At 47.5% G+C, this 24,450-nt stretch overlaps 1 protein-coding gene across 2 annotated transcripts in view; it reads right to left on the bottom strand.

Annotated features, from left to right (window-relative positions):
* The window catches only part of pdlim3b (PDZ and LIM domain 3b), a 107,863-nt gene that overhangs the window by 62,268 nt on the left and 21,145 nt on the right, over positions 1–24,450 (bottom strand). For both annotated transcript variants that reach the window (XM_038805639.1, XM_038805640.1), the window contains exon 2: positions 271–422. In XM_038805639.1, coding sequence (XP_038661567.1) covers positions 271–422 — 152 coding nt within the window. The remainder of the gene's footprint in view (positions 1–270; positions 423–24,450) is intronic.

Genomic DNA, 24,450 nt, shown 5'->3' with positions numbered 1-24,450 from the left:
ACTATTTAAGAAATTTATATCCATTCATGTATTTAAAATGCACAGAGCAGCAAAAAGCAAGAAGCACTGGGACACAAAATGACTCCAGTACTTTTGCTCGAAGGTTAGTGATAAAAGAGTCATTACCAAAGGTAATTATACTGAGAGTTTTTTAATACTGTGCTCCTCCACTCTCAAATTGATTCTTTTTTTCACTAAAAACAGTCGATTTTCCCTGTTAATCTGCTTTAAGTTATTGATAATGTAATATTGCACTACTGCTATACTAACCGGTCAATCTTGAGGCTTAACTGATTGGAGGCAGCCTTGATCCTATTCTGAGCATCAACATGTGTCATAGTATCCGTACTTACTCCTTCAATGGCCAGGATGACATCACCAGGGGAGAGGTTGGCTAGCGATGCCTTGCTTCCAGGTGTCACCTAGAGATTCAAACCGCAAAATCAGAAACCTTTCGCATTAGTGGAAAATGTAGGTCAAGTTAAACTACCAGGTAAATAGTAGAGCAAAGTTATGAGCATATACCCTGTCAGTAGTTCCATTGCTTAATAATGGAAGCCATAACACAGCAGAAAAGTGTGCAATGTCTGTTGAAAAGTCAGCTGAGTTACTTCTTTCCAGGGAAGAACAGAGCACAGATGCAATTTCAAGTTCGCTGAATCCCCAATGTGTTAGGCAAAAAACATTATCGTCACAAAGAGTTTTCTTTGTCTATTTTCTCCACTTTACCCTTGCTTCCCTCATTCTTTGGTGCTTTGTTTTATTCTTTTATATAAAATGAATTTATTTTGTTTGAAACAAAAATGAAATTGAGGTATCCAGATGCCCCTTTAAATGTTAACGGTCCTTAACTGGATCGTAGTGGGCAGCACGGTAGCATGGTGGTTAGCATAAATGCTTCACAGCTCCAGGGTCCCAGGTTCGATTCCCGGCTGGGTCACTGTCTGTGTGGAGTCTGCACGTCCTCCCCGTGTGTGTGTGGGTTTCCTCCGGGTGCTCCGGTTTCCTCCCACAGTCCAAAGATGTGCGGGTTAGGTGGATTGGCCGTGCTAAATTGCCCGTAGTGTCCTAAAAAGTAAGGTTAAGGAGGGGTTGTTGGGTTACGGGTATAGGGTGGATACGTGGGTTTGAGTAGGGTGATCATTGCTCGGCACAACATCAAGGGCCGAAGGGCCTGTTCTGTGCTGTACTGTTCTATCTATCTATGTAATGCAATATTCAAGGAATAAAATTGTTTTATAAAAATGAGTACACTTTCCCATTGGAGCACGTTGTGGGCAACTTAAACTAGAAACAGTTCTTGGTTTGGGATTAGTTCACTGCACTGGATCAGGCAGGCAATCCACTATAGTCTAGTCATGTAACATTACGATATTCAACAAGGTTTCTATGTGCACACACATACCCATTGCTTTAGGAAGGCAGTGAGTTGCATATTGGGTTGTTTGCACTATTCTCCTATTTCACGGTATCTGGATTTGAACCTGTTTGTCCAGATAGATGAAAATCTCTGGTGTGGGTTTTAAGATTTCTATGTGAAGTAATCTGATGGAACATCAATGCACTTCCAGATGAATAGAATCCCGCAGCACAAAAATGTCACAAGGTAGGTCAAGGTAGGTGGGGGGGGGGAAGTAAAATCACACTTGTAAAAAAATTTAGAAAACACATTCACTTGCACTTTGTTGAATCTGGGGCCATTCGTTACCAAAGACGAAAACAAAAATCCAATCCCAACAGCTACATCTCTGAGCAATGCAATCATTCAGAACCATCATTTTATGCTAATTCACCTTCAATTGAGATTTTTAAGAATATTTGCCAACCCAGTTTTTCATAAACATAAACGTCTTTCTAAACTTGTGCAAAGGAGCCTCACTGAACAGGAAGCGAGAAAGAACAGTTTCTGAACCAAGATAATTAAACTGGAACAACATCAAATGTTTGAAACAGGAACCAAAATAAAACAGGACCATATTCATCTCAGTATACACAGTTCAGGAGTCATCCATCAACTCAATTGAGGTTAGGACCTTTGGCAGCAAAACAAAAATGGCTTAAAGGAACAGTCAGATGCTATACTTGAAGTTCCGTGACATGGAGATCCTGCAGAGAAAAACCATACCTCATCTCTTAACAGATTTAAATTCTTAGAAGCAGAAGGGAATTTGAAAAGGGCAATGGAAAAATGCAAGGAATTTTAGATTCCAAGCCTATTTAAAACCAACTAAAAGAGCTCCATAACAAACTGCATAAAGATTAAAGCGGTGATATCATGTTCTTTGCTGACCTAAAATAGATTGGCATGAGTAAGTAAACATTCCATGTCGGCACCGGCTAATTTGAAGATTTATTGACAGAGCATTAAAAGCATGGTTTAGGTATGATGCGGCCATCACTAACAACCCCCACTACCTCTGATTCTAACCCGACCCCCTCCCTCCATGACCATCACCACTGCTACTGTCATACCAAACCAAAAGTGTCAATTTCCCCCCTTCCCCTCCCACCACTGTCCCCCGTCATGCCAAAGCAAAAGTGTCATTTACAATTGATTGAATGGCCAGATTTAAACAATAATGTTCAAGGGATTGGATAGATCCCATTTCTAAATGTATGCAGTCCAGGTCACCTAACCACAGGCAAAACATTAATGTCCTTGAGAGGGAACAAAGTTGAGCAACAGAGATGATTTGGGACATCAGGAATTTATGATATGAGTAAGGTTGAATGGGTTTTATTTTTGTATGAGTGACCTCATCGTGACCTAATTGCAGTTTTCAAGATTTTGGGAGAAATTAACAAAACTTGGACATGGAGATTGGTGAAGGGTTTGAATACCAGGACATGTTCATTAGACTTGACTTTGAGAAAAAGCAGAGGACTCTGATGGAATTCATCTTTTTTTATCCACAGGGATTTGTGCAACAAATGGCAATTAAATGGAATAAATGAATAAATGGGATTATGTACAAGAGACAATTATGGGCGCGATTTTACGGCCACGCTGCACCCACAAAGCAACTCGCTGTGGCATGGTGTGGCTGGTAGAAGCTGGGAGACCCTTCAGGATCTACCTGACTCACAATGCCTCGCTAGATCTAACGTGATCTTGCGACACGTTGCAATGTAAATCCCACCCAATGTGTGCTCGGTCACTTTTTGGCAAATCTGCACATTATAGTGAGACAGCCTCACTTTTATGTGCAGATTCCCGAGATACCCGAGGTGTGGGATCAATCTATTTTGCCTCAGAGACCTCCTGTGAGTCCCATTCAGTACTGGTCTCCACAAATGGGGACCAGATGGAATGGCATTTGTAGCCGTCTCCCAGGGATCAGTGGCCCCCAGGTGTATGCCCTTTAGGTAGGGTGGTAGGACCCTGGCACTGCTGGTGATGGCCTGGCACCCTGGCAGTGCCACCTGAGTGCCAGCCTAGCACTCCCAATGTGCCCAGCTGGCAGGAGCCCTGTGTAAGTGCTGCTGGGGGGGGGGGAACGTTGCTTGGAGGGGTGGGGGTGGGGGGGGTAGCAGTGGGAGGTTGCTTCATGGGTTCCAGAGATCGTCTCTTGCTACACTGAGGAGTTCGCAGAGATCCTCAATGCAGAAAATGTGGCTGTCTATGGCCTCGGCCACGTGTTTGCCACTGAGGCCCCCTATCTCACGCGAGTGCCATTTAATAGCGTTGTGTTTCTCGGGGCTGTGAGCACTGGGAAACATGCGGCTAAACGCGCTCGCTATGGGACTTTGTTCCCATTTAGTTAAATCCTGCCCTTTATGTACGTCTGGAAGAAGAGGAGATTATTGCATATTGCAAGGGAAAGGAGTGGGGTCGGTGATGCATGCACACAAACTTGGAAAATTAGCAAAAACTATCCACTACTAAAAAGCTGGCAATTCACCCAGAAACATGACTTGTCCCAAAACAGATCTGAAAATGTGCCTTTAGAAATTTGTGGACAAAGTGTTAGACTGTTGGAATGTTGGCCTTTATTTCAAAGGGAATGGAATATAAAAATAGGAAAGTCTTGCTGACACTATACAAGGCATTAGTTAGACCACACCTGGAATACTGTGAACAGTTTGGTCCCCTCCTCTAAGGAAAGATATACTGGTATTCGAGGTAGTGCAGAGAAGATTCACGAGGTTGATCCTGGGTGTGGAGGGATTTTCTTATGAGGAGAGGTTGAGTAGGTTGGGCCTGTAGTCACTGGAGTTTAGAAGCATCAGAGGCGATCTTACTAAAATATACAGGATCCTCAAGGGAATTGACACTGGCCACAATTCTCCAGCTGTTGAGATTCTCTTTTCCCACTGGCAACGCATCCCGCCCATGGGCTTCCCGGCGGCGAGGGGTGGCTTCAATGGGAATTCTATTGACAAGTGGTGGGGTGAGAGAACACTTCGCCAGCGAAAGGTGCACCACCAAGAAACACGGGGCTGGGGGACCAGAGAATCCATCCTAGGGTAGATACTGAGAGGTTATTTCCCCTTGGATTGGATTGGAGTTTGATTATTGTCACGTGTACCAAGGTACAGTGAAAAATATTTTTCTGTGAGCAGCTCAATAGATCATGATGCACATGACAAGAAAATAAAATACATAACAGGGCAACACAAGGTACACAATGTAACTACATAACACCTGCATCGGTTAAAGCAGACAGGGGTGTAGTGTTAATCAGGTCAGTCCATACGAGGGTCGTTTAGGAGTCTGGTAACAGCAGGGAAGAAGCTGTTTTTCAGTCTGTTTGTGCGTGTTCTCAGACTTTTGTATCTCCTGCCCGACGGAAGAAGTTGGAAGAGTCAGTAAGCCGGGTGGGAGAGTCTAAGATCTGAGGGCATAATCTCAGAGTGAGGGGTCGCCCAGATAAGACAGAGATAAGAAGGAATTCCTTCTCTCGGAGGGCAGTGAATGTGTGGAATTCTTTACCGCAGTGAGCTGTAGAGGCTGGGTCGTTAACTATGTTCAAGACTGAGATAGACAGATTTTTAATCAGTAAGGGAATCAAGGGTTATGGGGATAAGACGGAAAAGTAGAGTTGAGGGTTATCATATCAGATCAGTCATGATCTCACTGGATGGCTGAGCAGACGCGATGGGCCAAATGGCCTACTTCTACTCCCACATCTTATGGTCTTATACATTATTGCTCTGAACCATCCCTTTACCTCTGATTTAAAGAAAGCAAGTGACTCAGCCTCCTGAAATATTATATGGATATACTTGCAATCGAGACCAGTGCATTGAAACCAATAATACTGCTGCTTATTCATCTCATGCCAATGGCATGAGAAGCCTCATTGCAATGAGACTTTCCTAGTTTGCTTCTTGTATATACTTAGACTTTTGGAAAGGTTATTCAGCAAAACAGGAATTCATGCCAGCCAGCAGCATTAAAACTCCGCTGTTCCCATAAACAGTTATCTACCATCGTTTAAAATGTCACTGATTCATACTGGGATTTGAACCATGTTTTCATTTAAGAAAGTTAGCTTTGCCCATGCCAAATCTGAGTCAAAATGGTGAAACGGTGACCAGAAATATTTAATCACTGCTTGTAAAAGAAACTGTGTGAATTAAAGGATTTCCAACACCACCTCCCCATTGACATGTTTGTAAAACCTATTTTAAAAGGTGCTTGCAAAAGAGTTTTGAAGCAATGTTTCTTTCCCTTTGATACAAATAAATCATTTCCTCTTGGGAGCACAATTGTCATTTAAATTAGGAGGTTCTTAAGAGTAAAGATATTTTATCTCAACATGGATGAGGATCTTCAACCAACAAATTGCATTTATATAGCCCTGTTATTGTAATAAACTGTTTCCATTGTTTAAGTTCATTTTGATTCTCAGTTTCAAGTTTGTTTACCTGCAGAGGGACGCTTTCTCCCATAAAGTCAAAGGAAAAAGGACACATCTTCTGCAATTTGATTATTTTTCTTTGCTGACAGAAAATTGAAGCTTCTCGGTATCAAGCACTTTTAAAAATGATTTTTTTCTTACAGCTAATTCTATTACAACTTTTAAAAATATGAGCAGGAGAAGGAAGATTATTTTCAATATATCAGGTCACGACTCTAGGACTATGACGATGCTGGTTCTGTGATTTGGATGGGAATAATAGCACAGCTTGTATATAGTGAAGCAAAAGATCATGTTGGCTCAGTTTCACCTCTCAATATGTGCTAACCTTGGCTGAAATGTCAGTATGTAGACTTAGGATGAAATTCAACCAATTGGAGACTTAGCGCTCCCACCAGTGGGAAAACCAGAATGATTCCCGCTGGAGTTAGGAGCGACCCCAACATTTTATTCAATGGCACTTGGAAAAAAAAAATGTTTTAATAATTTTTATTGGAATTTTTTGAAAAATATATATCAACAGAACAATAATAATAACAATAATAATAAACACCCCCCTGGCACCCGTAACAACGCATATAACAAACCCCCCCACCCCCCCAAACCCAATAAACAACAAAATAAATTAACAATAAGCAAATTAACTTAAACACTATCCCCATAAACAACCACCCCCCCCCAGGTTGCTGCTGCTGCTGACCTAGTACCTTATCGTTGAGCCAGAAAGTCGAGGAAAGGCTGCCACCTCCTAAAGAACCCTTGTACCGACCCCCTCAGTGCAAATTTGATCCTCTCCAGCTGAATGAATCCCGCCATGTCATTGATCCAGGTCTCCACACTCGGAGGTCTCGCATCTTTCCACTGCAGCAAGATCCTCAGCCAGGCTACTAGGGACGCAAAGGCCAGGACCCCGGCCTCTTTCGCCTCCTGCACTCCCGGCTCCACCCCAACCCCAAATATCGCGAGACCCCAGCCTGGCTTGACCCTGGATCCCACCACCCTCGACACCGTCCTCACCACCCCCCTCCAGAACTCCTCCAGTGCCGGGCATGCCCAGAACATATGGGCATGGTTCGCTGGACTCCCCGAACATCTGACGCACCTGTCTTCGCCCCCAAAGAACCTACTCATCCTAGATCCGGACATGTGGGCCCGGTGCAGCACCTTGAACTGGATGAGACTAAGCCTCGCACATGAAGAGGAGGAGTTCACCCTCTCCAGGGCATACGCCCATGTCCCCTCCTCAATCTGCTCCCGCAGCTCCACCTCCCACTGAGCCTTCAGCTCCTCTACCGATGCCTCCCCCACCTCCTGCATTACCTGGTAGATGTCAGACACCCTCCCATCCCGGACCCACACCCCGAAAGCACCCTATCCCTTACCCCCCGCGGGGGCAGCAAAGGGAACCCCTTCACCTGTCGCCTAGCAAACGCCTTGACCTGAAGGTACCTGAACATATTCCCCAGGTGGGGGAGCTCAAACTTCTCCTCCAGTTCACCAAGGCTCGCGAACCTCCCGTCAATAAACAGGTCTCCTAACTTCCTAATGCCCGCCCTGTGCCACCCCAGGAACCCGCCATCCATGTTCTCTGGGACAAACCGGTGGTTCCCCTGCAGCGGGGCCTCCACCGAGCCCCCCACATCCCCCCGTGTCACCTCCACTGCCCCCAAATTTTGAGGGTGGCCGCCACCACCGGGCTCGTAGTGTACCTCGTTGGAGGGAGCGGCAGAGACGCCGTTACCAGTGCCTTCAGGCTCGTGCCTCCACAGGACGCCATCTCTATCCGTTTCCATGCTGCCCCCTCCCCATCCATTACCCACTTACGCACCATCAAGACGTTAGCCGCCCAATAGTACCCAGAGAGGTTGGGCAGTGCCAGCCCCCCTCTATCCCTGCCCCGCTCCAAAAAGACCCTCCTTACTCTCGGAGTCCTGTGCGCCCAAACAAATCCCAGAATGCTGCTGTTCACCCTCCTAACAAAGGCCCTCGGAACGAAAATGGGGAGGCACTGAAACAAAAACAAAAACCTCGGGAGCATCGTCATTTTAACGGACTGTACTCTACCCGCCAACGACAACGGCAGCATGTACCACCTTTTAAACTCCTCCTCCATCTGCTCCACCAACATAGTAAAATTGAGCTTGTGCAGAGTCCCCCAGCTCCTAGCCACCTGAACCCCCAGGTACCTAAAACTCCTCACTGCCCTCTTTAGCGGGAGCCTACCAATCCCTTCCTCCTGATCTCCTGGGTGTACGACAAACAGCTCAGTCTTGCCCAGGTTCAATTTATATCCCGAGAAACTCCCGAACTCAGCAAGAATCTCCATCACCTCCGGCATTCCCCCCACCGGGTCTGCTACATACAACAGCAAGTCGTCTGCATACAGCGACACTCGGTGCTCCTCCCCACCTCGCACCAAACCCCTCCACCTCCACGAATCCCTGAGAGCCATGGCAAGAGGCTCAATTGCCAACGCAAAAAGCAAGGAGGACAGGGGGCACCCCTGCCTCATCCCACGGTGGAGCCTGAAGTACTCGGACCTCCTCCCATTTGTCGCTACACTCGCCATCGGGGCCTCGTACAGCAACCTCACCCATTTAATAAACCCCACCCCAAACCCAAACCTCTCCAACACCTCCCACGAGTACCCCCACTCAACCCTGTCAAAGGCTTTTTCCTCATCCAATGCCACCACAATCTCCGCCTCTCCTCCTGCTGCCGGCATCATTATCACATTTAGCAGCCTTCGCACGTTAGTGTTCAGCTGCCTCCCCTTCACAAAACCCGTCTGATCTTCATGTACCACCCCCAGCACCCAGTCCTCTATTCTAGTGGCCAAGATCTTCGCCAGCAACTTGGCGTCTACATTCAGCAGTGAAATTGGCCTGTATGAGCCGCACTGCAAGGGGTCCTTATCACGCTTCAGGATCAGGGAAATTAGCGCCCGAGACATCGTCGGGGGCAAAACACCCCCCTCCCATGCCTCATTGAAGGTCCTAACCAACAGGGAGCCCAGCAGGTCCGCGTATTTCTTATAAAATTCAACCGGGAACCCATCCGGTCCCGGCGCCTTCCCCGACTGCATAAATCAAACTTGGCCTGCAAGCTACGCTGCTCCCCCAGCAATCCCTCCTCCGGGGCCTCTGCGTACCTCCTATCTACACTCAACAGCTCCCCCACCAGTCTCTCCCTCTCCCTCCTCTCCACCCTCTCCCTATGGGCTCGGATGGAGATCAGCTCCCCCCTAATCACTGCCTTCAGAGCCTCCCACACCATCCCCACCTGGACCTCCCCAGTATCATTGACCCCGAGGTACCTATCGATACATCCCCGGACCCTCCTACACACCTCCTCATCAGCCAACAACCCCACGTCCAGACGCCAAAGCGGGCGCTGATCCCGCACCTCCCCCATCTCCAGATCCACCCAATGCGAAGCATGGTCTCAAATCGCAATAGCCAAATACTCGGCCTCCTCCACCCTTGGGACCAGTCCCCTACTCAAAACAAAGAAATCAATGCGGGAATAAACCCTCTGCACATGGGAGAAAAAAGAGTACTCCCGAGCCCTCGGCCTCCCAAACCTCCAGGGATCCACTCCTCCCATCTGGTCCATAAACCCCCTCAACACCTTGGCCGCCGCCGGCCTCCTGCCTGTCCTTGAACTAGAACGATCCAGTAGGGGATCCAGCACCGTATTGAAGTCCCCCCCCCCATGATCAAGCCCCCCACCTCCAGCCCAGGAATGCGGCCCAACATACGCCTCATGAAACCAGCATCATCCCAATTTGGGGCGTACACATTAACCAACACCACCCTCTCCCCCTGCAGCTTACCACTCACCATCACATATCTGCCGCCACTATCAGCCACAGCCTCAGACGCCTCAAACGCCACCCTCTTCCCCACCAGAATCGCCACCCCCCCCGTTCTTCGAGTTGAGCCCTGAGTGGAAAACCTGCCCCACCCACCCCTTCCTCAGACAGACCTGGCCCGCCACCTTCAGGTGGGTCTCCTGGAGCATGGCCACGTCCGCCTTCAGCCACTTCAGATGCGAAAACGCCTGGGCCCGCTTAACCGGCCCATTCAACCCCCTCACGTTCCACGTAATCAGCCGGATCAGGGGGCACCCCGCCCCCCTCGACTAGCCATAGCCCATCGACTGCTCGCCCCTGGCCAGCACCCATTCGGCCCGTTTCCCACGGCGATAGAACCTCACCCCGACCCCCCCCCCCCCCGACCCGCACCAACTCCTCCCTGGCCAATCCAGCAGCAACCCGGTATCCCCCCCCCCCCCCCAGGCTAGGACCCCCCTAGCCGCAACACTTCCTCCATAGTACTCCCGTGAGCCAGATGACTTCTGCTGACCCCGGCAGCTCCCGCTCCAACTCCGACCCCTCCCGATATGAGGTCCCCCCTCCTCCCCTGCATCGGCTCCTTGGCACCGCTTCAGCGTGGGAAAACGGATCTGATAACCACGCCCCTCACCACCAGCTCCACCCCCTCGTCCCGCAGCGCGGGAAACCAAAGAAAAGCCCGCGCTTTCACACTGCCCCACCCCACCAATGCAGCTCCCAAACCGCAGTCCCAACCCAACCACCAACTCCGTACAAACAAAGACACAGATCAACCACAAACCCCAGTACCCCCATTAGAACACAAAACCATAACCCACATCGTCCGAAAGCGAGAGAAAAAACAGAAACAAACAGAATAACCAGCTACAGCATAAACAGTGATACAGAAATAGAAAAACGCCCACAGCCCGCAATCTCTAGTTCGAGTCCAACTTTTCAGCCTGCACAAAGGCCCACGCTTCCTCCGGGGACTCAAAGTAGTAATGCCGGTCCTTGTAGGTGACCCACAGGCGCGCAGGCGGCAACATGCCGAACTTCACCTGCTTTCCGTGGAGCACCGCCTTCGTCCGGTTAAACCCGGCTCTCCGCTTGGCCACCTCCGCACTCCAGTCCTGGTAGACACGCACTACCGAATTCTCCCACTTACTACTCCTCACCTTCTTGGCCCATCGGAGAACACACTCCCGGTCACTGAATCGATGGAACCGCACCAGCACCGCCCGCGGGTGTTCATTCGCCTTAGGCCACCTGGCCAGTACTCTGTGGGCCCCCTCCAGCTCCGGGGCAGATGGAAGGATCCTGCCCCCACCAGCGAGTTCAGCATCACGGCCACATAGGCCGGCAGGTCCGATCCCTCCAGCACCTCCTCGAGACCCAGGATCCGCAGGTTCTTCGTCCGTGACCGAAGCTCCATCTCCTCGAACCGATCTTGCCACTTTTTGTGGAGCGCCTCCTGTATCTCCACCTTCCCCACGAGGGCCGAGATCTCATCCTCGCGCTCAGAGGCCTGCTGCTGCAACTCAAGTATTGCTGCACCCTGGGTTGTCTGGGTCTCCAGCAGCTTACCAGTCATCACCTTCAGGGATTCCAACAACTCTCCTTTCAGCTCCGTAAAATAGTGCAGAAGGGCCGCCTGCTGCTCCTCCGCCCACTGCCTCCACTCCTCAGGGGCTCCACCGGCCGCCATTTTGTCCACCTTCCCCCGCTTTTCCAGGGGAGTTACTGCCGTTTTTCTCCTCGCCCCACTCCGAGTCCGCACCATAAATCCCGGGGGGTTTTGATCCAGACCCCTTTACCCACCGGGAATCGTCGAATCAGCGCCGTTTGGGGCCCTTAAAAGAGCCCACAAGTCCTATTAAAGCGGGAGCTGCCGAACGTGCGGCTTAGCTCCGCATAGCCGCAACCGGAAGTCCGCACTTGGAAATTTCTTTATCCAGGATCAGTGTTTCCATGACATTCAATGGCACATTGGCGTTCTCGCTGGAACTGAGAGGGGTGAGATCTCATCTCTTTGATAGGTCCCACTCCTCAGAAATCCTTTTTAAAGGGTGCCCAATCTCAGAATGCAGTTACAGAAACCCCCGGATCGTTGCAAGGCCCCCCCACCCTAATCCTGATCGCTGGCAAGGGCCACCCCACTCTCACTTACCCCCCTCAACCCCCAGTTTCCTCCTTCAGCCCTCCCCTCATCTCCCCCTTAAGGCCACGCCCCTTGGTAGTACCAACCTTGCGGTTTGCACTCCGAGGGGTGGCAAAGGGGTGGGTAGCCTCCCTACAATTGCCTCCAGACTGCCGAGAGGGGTCCTTCATGGGAGGTGGGGGTCAGGAGTGCTGGGTTGGAGAGGCTCAGGTCTAAGCTTCTAGGCTTCTCAGGCCTAGAAATCTAAAAGCTTTGAACTGCATTAGTTACCTTCAATTTCACGGACCATTGCCTTTTACAAGCTTTGATTGACAGATCCAGGCAATTTCAGAGAGAGGATTAAGGTTGTTTATTCATAAAGCTCTACATGGGTCCATTAATTCAGAGATGTAGCTTTTTTTCTAACAGCAGTTTTTTTAATAAACTGCCTCTTTGTTCTCAGCACATGCAATAAATGTTAGTAATAATAATGATCTTTACTGTCACGAGTAGGCTTACATTAATACTGCAATGAAGTTACTGTGAAAAGCCCCTAGTTGCCACATTCTGGCGCCTGTTCGGGTACACAGAGTGAAAATTCAGAATGTCCAATTCACCCAACAGCACGTCTTTTGGGACTTGTGGGACCAAACCCACGCAGACACGGGGAGAATGTGCAGACTCCACACAGTGGCCCAAGCTGGGAATCGAACCTGGGACCGTGCAGCCCAGGTTAACGGACAATGACTTTATTGACAGAGAACTTAAAGTTTGACTTGCTGACAGACAGTTTGAAAGCTTTAAGGCTGCAGATGGGAAGACCAGCTAAACAACCCCCGTCCCAGGAATGACACCCAACCTAAGCCCCTCCAACACAAGCCCCACTAACCCCCACCTCCCATGGGAACATGTAGAGGACCTTGTGAACTTATCTTTCGAAAGGCTACCTCATGCACACTATGGTTGCAATATCTCTGAGGTGTTGTCAGCAATAACTCTTTGAAAAGCTGCCCCAACTGCATGAAAACTGCAGAGGACTAGCACTAGAATGTGGACTTGCCGAGGACTAGGATATATCCTGCAAAAGAGTGGGCGGGATCTAGAATGCAGTGTGCAGTTTTGCATCCTGAACCAACCCTCATCCATCCTTAAATTCAAAAACACCTGCAATGATGTTGGAAATCACATCAGGTCCCAGCAGCCATTTTCATCCATTCATGGAGTCTCCCTGACTTCATTAAAATCCAGCCCATAGTCAGTCATTTTAGGGAAGGCAAAAGGCCTTCATTGCAAGAGGACTTGCGTACAAGGATGTCTTATTGCAGCTGAACAGGGCTTTGGTCAAATTACACCTGGAGTATTGTGTGTAGTTTTGGTCTCCTTATCTAAGAAAGGATTTACTGGTACAGCGAAGGTTGGTCAAGCTGATTCCTGGGATGGCAGGATTGTTCTATGAGGAAAGAGTGGGGTGCTGAGGCTGGTATTTGTTGGAATTTGTGAGGGGATCTGATCGAAACATATAAAATTCTTAAAGTGCTGGACAGACTGGATGCAGGGATGTTGTTTCCTCTGGTTGCGGAGGGCAGGAGGGGGGGAATCTAGAACAAGGGGTCACTGTCTGAACTACGGGGTAGGCCACTTAGGACTGAGATGAGGACAAATTTCTTCACTCAAAGGGTGGTGAACCTGTGGAATTCTCTGTACCCGAACAGGTGCCATAGTGTGGCGACTACAGGAATCACACAGTAACTTCATTGCAGTGTTAATGTAAGCCTACTCATGATACTAATAAAGATTATTAGACTCCAGAAGGCTGTAGGGACCAAGTCAATTAATATAGTTAAGGAGTTAGATAGATTTCTAGGCTCTAAATGTATCAAAGGGTATGGGAAGAGAGCGCTGGAGTATAGGGTTAAGATAGAGGGTCAGCTGTGATCATGTTGAATGGCAGAGCAGGCTTGAAGGGCCGAACGGCCTACTCCTGCTCCTATTTTCTATAGTTCAATGTTTTTTTTCTATTTGGAAACACAACAGCTAATTTCCAGTCCCTGAAACAGCAACGTGAAATTGGTCAGGTTCTCTTTGTTGATGTTTTTGGTTGAGGGATAAATATTGACTCACGTGTCCTAAAACTGATTACAGAATTAGTTTTCTGGAATGGAGAAAAATGTCACAGTTATAACATATAAGAAAGGGAAAAATGTGCAAACGGTATGTGTTTTCTTCATGTGCAATTCATTCCTGATATCAAGCTAGATGGATATGAAGCTGAAAATGCATCAATGTGAAAGCTTAAGTTACCGTGTCATATCCCAAAGGAGCATTAAGGTCTTCTTACAGGCTGATCTCATTGTTACACTATCTGATACCTCTTCTATCTTACACTTGTAACTGGGTTTGACACTTCAGGATGTTTAAAGGTTAACATGACATCAACTAAAAAGCTTCTCCTATGAAAAAAGACACCTCTTATTCAGCAGGCAGCTGTTTATCTTGACCCCGACTATACAGTCAAGAACCAAGGTTTGACTCATCCATGCATTATCATCAAATACTTTATAAAACTGACAGGAAGGTAGACGATCTGCAGCACATGTATATGAAAGGGGGCAAAATACGTAGCCCACAGTGACACATCTTCACAAGTCTTGTGCAGTCACTTATTTAATCAGAGACTCAGGGCGTGTTTTTCGACGGCAGAGGCAGCCCGCCAGCGGGAACTACCAACCCCGCCATTGTCAATGGGATTTCCTGGTGACAGCACCCCCTCATCGCCGGGAAACCTGTGCGCGGCGTGGGACCAGAATTGCCCACTGGCGTGGACAGCCGGTAAATCCCATCCTTAGCATTTCATTACAGGTTCAATCACCATTAACTGGGCAAATAAAACATTCTGTGCAGAATGAAGGGTTAATTTTAAATATATAAATAGAATACATCAGTGATGTAAGATCATAGATACATAGATATATGGAAGATAGGAGCAGGAGGAGGCCTTCTGGCAGTTCAAGCCTGCTCCGCCGTTCATCACGATCATGGCTGATCATCCAATTCAATAGCCCAATTGTACTTTCTCCCAATAGCCTTTGATCCCATTCTCCCCAAGTGCTATATGCAGCCGCCTCTTGAATATATTCAAAGTTTTAGCACCAACTACTTCCTGTGGTAATGAATTCCACAGGCTCACAATCTTTGTGTGAAGAAACGTCTCCTTATCTCTGTCCGAAATGGTTTACCCTGAATCCTCAGACTGTGACCCCCTTGTTCTGGACACACCCACCATTGATAGCATCTTCCCTGCATCTACCCTGTCTAGTCCTGTTAGAATATTATAGGTCTCTATGAGATCACCCCTCATTCTTCTGAACTTCTTCTGAACTCCAGCGAGAACAATCCCAACCTGGTCAATCTCTCCTCATATGATAGTCCCGCCATCCCTGGAATCAGTCTGGTAAACCTTCGCTGCACTCCCTCGAGAGCAACAACTCCTTCCTCAGAGAAGGAGACCAAAACTGCACACAATACTCCAAGTGTGGCCTCACCAAGGCCCTGTACAATTGCAGCAACAAATCCCTGCTTCTATACTCGAAACCTCTTGCAGTGAAGGCCAACAAACCATTAGCCTTCTTTATCGCCTGCTGCACCTGCAACTTACCTTCAGCGAATGGTGCACAAGGACACCCAGGTCCTGCTGCACAATACCTTCTCCCAATAAAGGGAACTATGAAGATATGAGATATGAAGCGTTAGTTGGCCTTGATAGATTGGCGAGAGTTACTTAAAGGGATGACAGTGGATAGACAATGGCAAACATTCAAGGAACGCATGTGTGAACTACAGCAACTATTCATTCCTGTCTGGCAGAAAAGCAAAGGGGGTAAGAGGGCCAATCCATGGCTTACAAAGGAAATTAGAAATAGTATCCGATCAAAGGAAGAAGCATACAGATTGACCAAAAAAAAAGGTCTGAGGATTGAGAGAAGTTTAGAATTCAGCAAAGAAGGACAAACGATTGATTAATAAGGGGAAAGTACAGTACGAAAGGAAGCTTGCAGGGAACATAAAGACTGACACTAAGAGTTTCTATAGATATGTGAAGACAAAGAGATTGGTAAAGAGAAATGTAGGGCCCCTTCAGACAGAAACAAAGGAATGCATAATAAGGGACAAAGAAATGGCTAATCAATTGAATACATACTTTGGTTCTGTCTTCACAAATGAGGACACAAATCAGATCCCAGAAATGTTGGAGAATGAAAGGTTTAGTGAGAGGGAAGAACTGAGGGAGATCAATATTAGTAGAGAAATGGTGCTGGGAAAATTGATGGGATTGAAGGCGGATAAATCCCCAGGGCCTGAGAATCTGCATCTCAGAGTGCTTAAGGAGGTGGCTCTGGAAATAGTGGATGCATTGGTGGTCATCTTTCAGGATTCTATCGGATCTCGAACTGTCCCTGCAGATTGGAGGGTGGCTCACATCACTCTGATATTCAAGAAGGGAGGTAGAGAGAAAGCAGGAAATTATAGACCAGTAAGCCTAACACCGCTAGTGGAGAAAATGCTTGAATCCATTATCAAGGACTTCACAGCAGAGCATTTAGAAAGCAGTGGCAGGATCAGTCAGAGTCAGCATGGATTTATGAAAGGAAAATCATGCTTGACAAATCTGTTGGAATTCTTTGAAGAGGTAACCAGTACAGTTGACAAGGGGGAACCAGTCGATGTGGCATATTTGGACTTTCAGAAGATGTTTGACAAAGTCCCGCATAAGAGATTATTGTGCAAAATTAAAGCGCATGGGATTAGGGGAAATGTGTTGAGGTGGATAGAAAACTGGTGGGCAGAGAGGAAACAAAGAGTGGGGATTAATGGGTCCTTTTCAAATTGGCAGACAGTAACTAGTTTGGTACCATAGGGCTCAGTGCTGGGATCCCAGCTATTCATAATATGTATTAATGGTTTGGATGTGGGAACAAAATGTAACATTTCAAAGTTTGCAGATGATACCAAATTAGGTAGGAGGGTGAATTGTGACGAGGATCCAGGGATCCTACAGCAAGATCTCGACAGGTTGGTTGAGTGGGCAAATCAATGGCAGATGCAGTATAATTTGGATAAGTGTGAGGTTATTCACTTTGGAAGCAAAACAGGAAGGCAGATTACGAACTGAATGGTTGTACATTGGGAGAGGGGAGTGTGCAGCGGGACCTGGGTGTCCTTGTGCACCATTCGCTGAAGGTAAGTTGCAGGTGCAGCGGCGGTAAAGAAGGCTAATGGTTTGTTGGCCTTCATTGCGAGAGGTTTCGAGTATAGAAGCAGGATAGGCCTGTAGGGGGCCTAAGTTTCTCTTTACCAATCTCTTTCTCTTCACATATCTGTAGAAACTCTTAGTGTCAGTCTTTCTGTTCCCTGTGAGCTTCCTTTCGTACTGTACTTTCCCCTTCTTAATCAGTCCCTTCATCCTTCTTTGCTGAATTCTAAACTGCTCCCAATCCTCAGACCTATTATTTTTCTTGGCCAATCTGTATGCTTATTCCTTGTATCGGATACTATTTCTAATTTCCTTTGCAAGCCATGGATTGGCCCTCTTACCCCCTTTGCTTTTGTGCCAGACAGGAATGAACAGTTAGAACATAGAACATAGAACGATACAGCGCAGTACAGGCCCTTCGGCCCTCGATGTTGCACCGACATGAAAAAAATCTAAAGGCCATCTAACCTACACTATGCCCTTATCATCCATATGCTTATCCAATAAATTTTTAAATGCCCTCAATGTTGGCGTGTTCACTACTGTTGCAGGTAGGGCATTCCACGGCCTCACCACTCTTTGCGTAAAAAACCCACCTCTGACCTCTGTCCTATATCTATTACCCCTCAATTTAAGGCTATGTCCCCTCGTGCTAGCCACCTCCATCCGCGGGAGAAGGCTCTCGCTGTCCACCCTCTGATCATTTTGTATGCCTCTATTAAGTCACCTCTTAACCTTCTTCTCTCTAACGAAAACAACCTCAAGTCCATCAGCCTTTCCTCATAAGATTTTCCCTCCATACCAGGCAACATCCTGGTAAATCTCCTCTGCACCCGTTCAAAAGTTTCCACGTCCTTCCTATAATGAGGCGACCAGAACTGTACGCAATACTCCAAATGCGGCTGTACTAGAGTTTTGTACAACTGCAACATGACCTCATGGCTCCGGAACTCAATCCCTCTACCAATAAAGGCCAACACACCATAGGCCTTCTTCACAACCCTATCAACCTGGGTGGCAACTTTCAGGGATCTATGTACATGGACACCGAGATCCCTCTGCTCATCCACACTACCAAGAATTTTACCATTAGCCAAATATTCCGCATTTGCTGTAGTTCCTCCATGCGTTCCTTGAATGTTTGCCACTGTCTATCCACTGTCATCCCTTTAAGTAACTCTCCCCAATCTATCATGGCCAACTCATGCTTCATATCCTCATAGTTTCCTTTATTAAGATTCAGCACCCTAGTCTCCGAATCAACTACTTCACTCTCCACCTTGAGAAAAAAATCTATCATGTTATGGTCGCTCATCCCCAAGGGGTCTCGTACAGCCAGTTTGGCAATGATTCCCTTCTCATTGCAGAGTACCCAGTCTAAGATGGCCTGCTCTCTAGTTGGTTCCTCCACATATTAATCAAGAAAACCATCCCATACACACTCCAGGAATTCCTCCTCTACGGCATTGTGGCTCACAATGATACGGCATTTGATTTGCCCAATCTATGGGAAGATTAAAATCACCCGTGATCACCGATATTCCCTTGTTACATGTATCTCTAATTTCTTGTTTAATGCCATTCCCAACCTCACCAGTGCAGTTTGGGGGTCTATATATGACACCCACTAATGTTTTTTGTCCCTTGGTATTTCTCAACTCTACCCATACAGATTCCACATTGTCAGAGCTAATATCCTTTCTCACTATTGTGTTAATTTCCTCTTTAACCAGCAGTGCCACACCACCACCTTTTCTTTTATGCCTGTCCTTCCTAAATACTGAGAACCCTGGGACATTCAGTCCCATCCATGTTCAACCTGCAGCCATGTCTCCCTAATCCCAATTATATCATACCATTTATATCTATCTGCGCGATTAGTTCATCCACTTTATTACAAATGCTCCGTGCATTAAGGCACACAGCCTTTAAGTTTGCCTTTTTCACAACGTTTGTCTTGCTCCCAATATTTTTCTCTGCTGCCCTGTTTGAGTTTTGCTCTTGGTTTCTCCACCTATCACTTTTCTTATTCACTATTCTACCTTTTGCTTTTGTCCTTGCTCCCTCTTTCTCTGGCTCCTTGCCTAGGTTCCCAACCCCCTGGCATATTAATTTAAACCCTCCCCAACCGCTCTAACAAATAGCCCCCCTGAGATCACTACCTTTGAGGTCCGATTTCTTAACTTCCTTCCTAGCTCCCTGTATTCTGCTTTTAGGACCTCATCCCTTTTTTTACCGATTTCTCTAAGTAAAATAATTTCCCCTCATCTCGGCCCTAAGTGACTTCCCACTTATTTTGAAATTGTGTCCCCTGGTTCTAGACTCCTTACCAGGAGAATCATCCTACCTGCATCTACCCTGTCACGCCCTTTAAGCATTTGGTGAATTTCAATAAGATCATCTCTCATTCTTCAAAACGCTAGAGAATACAGGCCCAGTTTCCCCATTCTCTCTTCATAGGACAGTCCCACCATCCCAGGAATAAGTCTGGTGAAGCTTTGCGGCAAGCCCTCTGTGGCAATAATATTCTTCCTGAGGTGAGGGAACCAAAACTGCACACAGTGCTCCAGGTGTGGCTTAGCGAGGTTCTATACAATTGAAACAAGACAAAGCTACTGCTGTACTCAAATTCTGTTGCAATGAGGGCTAACATACCTTCCTAATTGCTTGCTGTGCCTGCATGTTAGCCTTCAGTGACAAACTGAAGAGGATGTAGACGCCTTTGTATATCTACACTTTCTAATATCTTACCATTTAAGAAATAATCAGCACATCTGTTCCTCCTACCAAAGTAAATAACCTCCACAGGAGCTCCTGCTGGGTTTGGGGTGCTGTTGCAGGGCGAGCTCCCCCAGCACAAGCGGCTTGTTGGATGGCACTGTGAGAGATGGCAGGGAATGTAAGGATGGGTGAGGCTTGTGGGATTAGAGGGTACCGGGGTGGGAGCCATAGTTGATTGTCGGTCTCTCACCCTCTCCAATTCCTTACAGATATCGCGGTTTGAATGATATTGTGGACCACTACAGTGCAGAAGGAGGACCAGCACATCCGTGGGGGCTGGGGCCGGGGGAGGGGGGTGCAGGCCGGCCCGCAGTGCGGAATAACGTGACGGAGGCATCACATGTCTCGGGTGTAACGTGCTTTAATGATGTTCAATCGTGACCCCAACAGCCATCTCCTCCCACCCCTCCCCCCCCCACCCACCCCCCCCCCCCACCCCCTCCCCCCCCCATGCACTCTCAGTGAGATCCATGATCTTCTTAGCTCTCCATGCTCTGCCGCTACGTCTAGGTGGGTCCTCTTGATGCACATCAGAGGCGGAAGCAGCCAGCTGCTTACAGCGTCCTGTGGCCTTTGATGCCCTTGGCATCAAAGGGAGGGGTCTGGGACCAGAGGTCCCTGCCCGACTGGCTGGTGTCACTGGCTTTGGCATGTCACCCTGTTCTGCCCGCTGACTCCGAGACATGGATTGAACTTCGGATGCCCCTGCTTCATCTGGCTCTGCCAGCCCTGGCGGCTCCCCATTCTCTGCACCAGCCCGTAATTCCCGTAACAGCCTCCCCGAACAGGCGCCGGAATGTGGCGATTAGGGGCTTTTCACAGTAACTTCATTGAAGCCTAATCGTGACAATAAGCGATTTTCATTTCATTTCAATTGGCTATGGACCTGCTGGAGTGTGGCTGACCATCTCTCTCTGAATTCCACGCCACCCTAAAGACTGCATAAGCTCTGGCATAGCTTGGTCCAGAGGCTCAACATCTGACTGGGACCCAGCTTATTCCTGGGCTGCAGCAGACTTCCAACTGCTGTCTCCCCTGGACGTTCCTTCCCCGGCCAGATGTACATCAGCAACTTTGTGGTGCTCACCAGAAAGTGCCCCAGAACCCTGTCCACTGTGGGGACAGTGGACAGGATTATCTCAACTTCTGGGGCGCGATTCTCCGCAAATGCGGTGAGTCGTAAAGGCTGCCGTGAAACTGGCCGTTTTTCACGGCAGCCTCCGCGCCCCCTCCCGGGACCCGATTCTCCCCCCCGGGCAGGGCTAGCAGCGGGGCCCCGTGAAGCATGGCGTCACGGGCTTAGCGACCGTCGCTAAGTCCGCACGCCAAGCGTCACGCCGGCTGACGTGCACGATGACGTCAGCCGCGCATGCGCGGATTGGACGGTTCCAACCCGCGCATGTGCGGGGCCGTCATCTCCCTCGGCCGCCCCGCGGACTGATCCGGCGGGGCGGCGGAGGGAGAAAGAGTGCGTCCGTTACGGACGCACTGCCCACGATCGGTGGGCACCGATCGCGGGCCCATGCCCCCCTTGGCACGGCCGTGGTACTGCCGTGCCAATCGGGGCCCTGGATGCCCAGAACGGGCATGTTGCAGCCGTTTTTACGATGGCAGCAAGCAGGTGTGTTTGCTGCCATAAAAACGGCTGTTAAGGCCTGGGAACTCAGCCCATCGGCCTGGGGAGAATCGCTGTTCGCCGTAAAAAACGACGAGCAGCGATTTGTGTCGTGGGGCGGCCGTGGGTGGGGGAGAATAGCGGGAGGGCGTGAAAAATGTTGGGGACGCCCTCCCGCTATTCTCCGACCCGTCGTGGGCAGCGGAGAATCGCGCCCCTTGTCTTTATGTTCAGCACTTCAGGCCCCAAACTCTGAATTAATGACAAGTACCTCAGAGACCACAGCTGCTGCCTCTAACACTCCACGAAAAGGGACTCTGAAATGTTCATGTGTGAGAACCAGCTGTTAATTTTCCAATCCTTCCATTGGTTAAAAGCTTCCCCTTAGTTCACCGTTTAGCATGGTGAGTTGATTAACATTGGCAATTTGCCTTTGGGGAAGCCTGAATGCGTATGTCAGCTGGATCGGGATTTGCCGAATTAGTATGCAGTGCTCTGAGATGTCCCAGTGAGCCAGTGCTTTCATTACATCGAAACATGTAATTCAATAGAGCTACTTACTATGAACCCCAGTGGTCTGACCTTCTGAAAATAGGCAGGTCTTAACTAAATGCCACAGTAGTCTGATAGATTTTGGTTCTGGACCCCCTTGACATCCCTGTTAACAGATTTTCAGAGGACATCTGTTCTTGTGACAGGTGCATGCAATTCCTCTGGTTTTCCATATCGGATTTCCAGATCTACTGAACTGGAACTATTTTGCAGTGCAAACTAAGTTTCATGTCGCACATTTGTAACATAATTACCTCCATCGGATTGAATGGTTTCCACAAATAATCTTGATATACAAAAAGAAAGCTCTTTTCGCAATCAGGAAATCGTAAAATGATAAAGCCAGAATAATTTGATGTCCCGCTTCCATCTGGGCTGTATAAAACTTTTTCAAATTGCTAATCACTCATCATTTTCTTGTAGCCGCAACGGAAGCAATTTATTATTAATCAATTTTACAATTCAGTCACTCTTCCTAACAAGACACCAAACCTATGAATACAAGTTTGTAATTAACCTAGCAGCTCTTCTGCCACTTTCTCGAACATTGTATTTCTGATTGTTCCTTATTAAGATTTTACTTTTAACAACTGCAGAGGCAAAACGTGGAGAAGGATGTTAGAGACAAACAGCAACAATCTACACTAATGTTCTGTGTCTAATCCGAGGTATATTGCAAACCCATGGAACAAACTTTTAAAAAACATTTGAACTTCTATGAAACTTTACAAAGCAAATTCATACTGGTCCTGTAATGGCATGTTCTATCAAACTGAGACCTGGACCCAACTGTATGTTTATAAGGATAAATTTATATGACATCTTTAATCCTTTTAGGTCATGTTACAGCACGCTCCGAAAACTGCCAAATTAAGTAAAAATAGAACTGAATTGATTTCAAGGGTGACTATCATCATGAATAAAGTTTGGAAGACCATTTGTTTTTAGTTGTTGGCAAATGTAGGAACTATATAATTTCTGTTGAAAACAACAGTCTTTGTGCATAATACCATTATGAAGAGGATCTTTGCTTCTTCTTCCTGTCGAAACAACATTCTCCAAAATATTTATCATGAACAGCTTCTGTGGTAATCTACTAACCCCTTCCAAATACCGATTCTGTTTAATAACCTCAAAAACCATTTGACTATAAAGAGACAATGCAAAGAATTCCCGAACAGCTGTTTCTTTCTGTCTGTTACAGTTAGCGTATTTGATTGCTCAAGTCTGATTAGAAAAGCATTCCTTTAAATTAAATATTCTAGGTAAGTTGCAGAATTAGAAATGGTCATGATAGCTCAGTGCCAGTGGCAAGGTGGCATAGTGGTTAACGCTGCGGCCTCACAGTGCCAGAACCTGGGTTCAATTTTGATCTTAGGCCACTGTCTGTGTGGAATTTGCACATTCTCCCACTGTCTGTGGTTTCCTCCGGGTGCATCAGTTTTCTCCCACAGTCCAGAGATGTGCCGGTTACGTGGGGCTACAGGATATGGCAGGAGTGTAGGCCTAGGTAGGGTGTTCTTTCAGAGGGTCAGTGCAAACCCGGTGGGCCGAATGGCTGAGAGGCCTAGATAGAGTGAATGCGGAGAGGATGTTTCCAATAGTAGGTGAAACTAGAACCTGAGGGCACAGCCTCAGACTGAAGGGACGATCCTTCAAAGCAGAGATGAGGATTTGTTTCAGCCAGAGGGTGGTGAATCTGTGGAACTCATTGCAGCAGAAGGCTGTGGAGGCCAAATCACTGAGTAGCTTTAAGACAGAAATAATTGATTAATAATGGGATCAGGGGTTATGGGGAGAAGGCAGGAGAACGGGGATGAGCAACATATTAGCCATAATTGAATGGCGGAGTAGACTCGATCGGCTGAATGGCCTAATTCTGCTTCCATGTCTTATGGTCTTCTGCACTGTAGGGATTCTATGGTTCAAAGGGGCATATTTGTAACATACTATCATAAGATACATAAGGTTCGATCTCTTTAAAGCTTGACTGTGGTGTTTCGTAAATGTATAATTTCCATTGAGTACAGGCAGCCTTGGAAAAACAAAGTGGAATGTAAGTACAAATTTAATCTATGAATTAAATATAAATGGATAAAAACTTTAATAAAAATATTCTCAAGAAACAAACATGAAAATTACAGCATGAGTTATGAATATCGTTTTTCTTCTGGTTTCTGTCATTAGAAAACTGATAATTGTTGATAAAGTAACAATTATTCCATCTCAACTGTTCTTAAGGTTCCACCTAAAATCCAGCTATTTGACCAGGTACATTGTCTGGTCCCACCTGCCGCGGGATATGGAACTTTTGATAGACCATTAAAAGGTCTGTTGACTTTGGGCAAGAATTTCCGGTCTTGGGTCGGCGTAACTGGAAAATCCCACCTGTTAGTTCAGTATTTCCTTCTC

This window comes from Scyliorhinus canicula, chromosome 8 (genome assembly GCF_902713615.1).
Source record: "Scyliorhinus canicula chromosome 8, sScyCan1.1, whole genome shotgun sequence".
NCBI lineage: Eukaryota > Metazoa > Chordata > Chondrichthyes > Carcharhiniformes > Scyliorhinidae > Scyliorhinus > Scyliorhinus canicula.
Note: the sequence above shows the minus strand (reverse complement) of the source record. Positions and strands in the feature narration are given on the sequence as shown.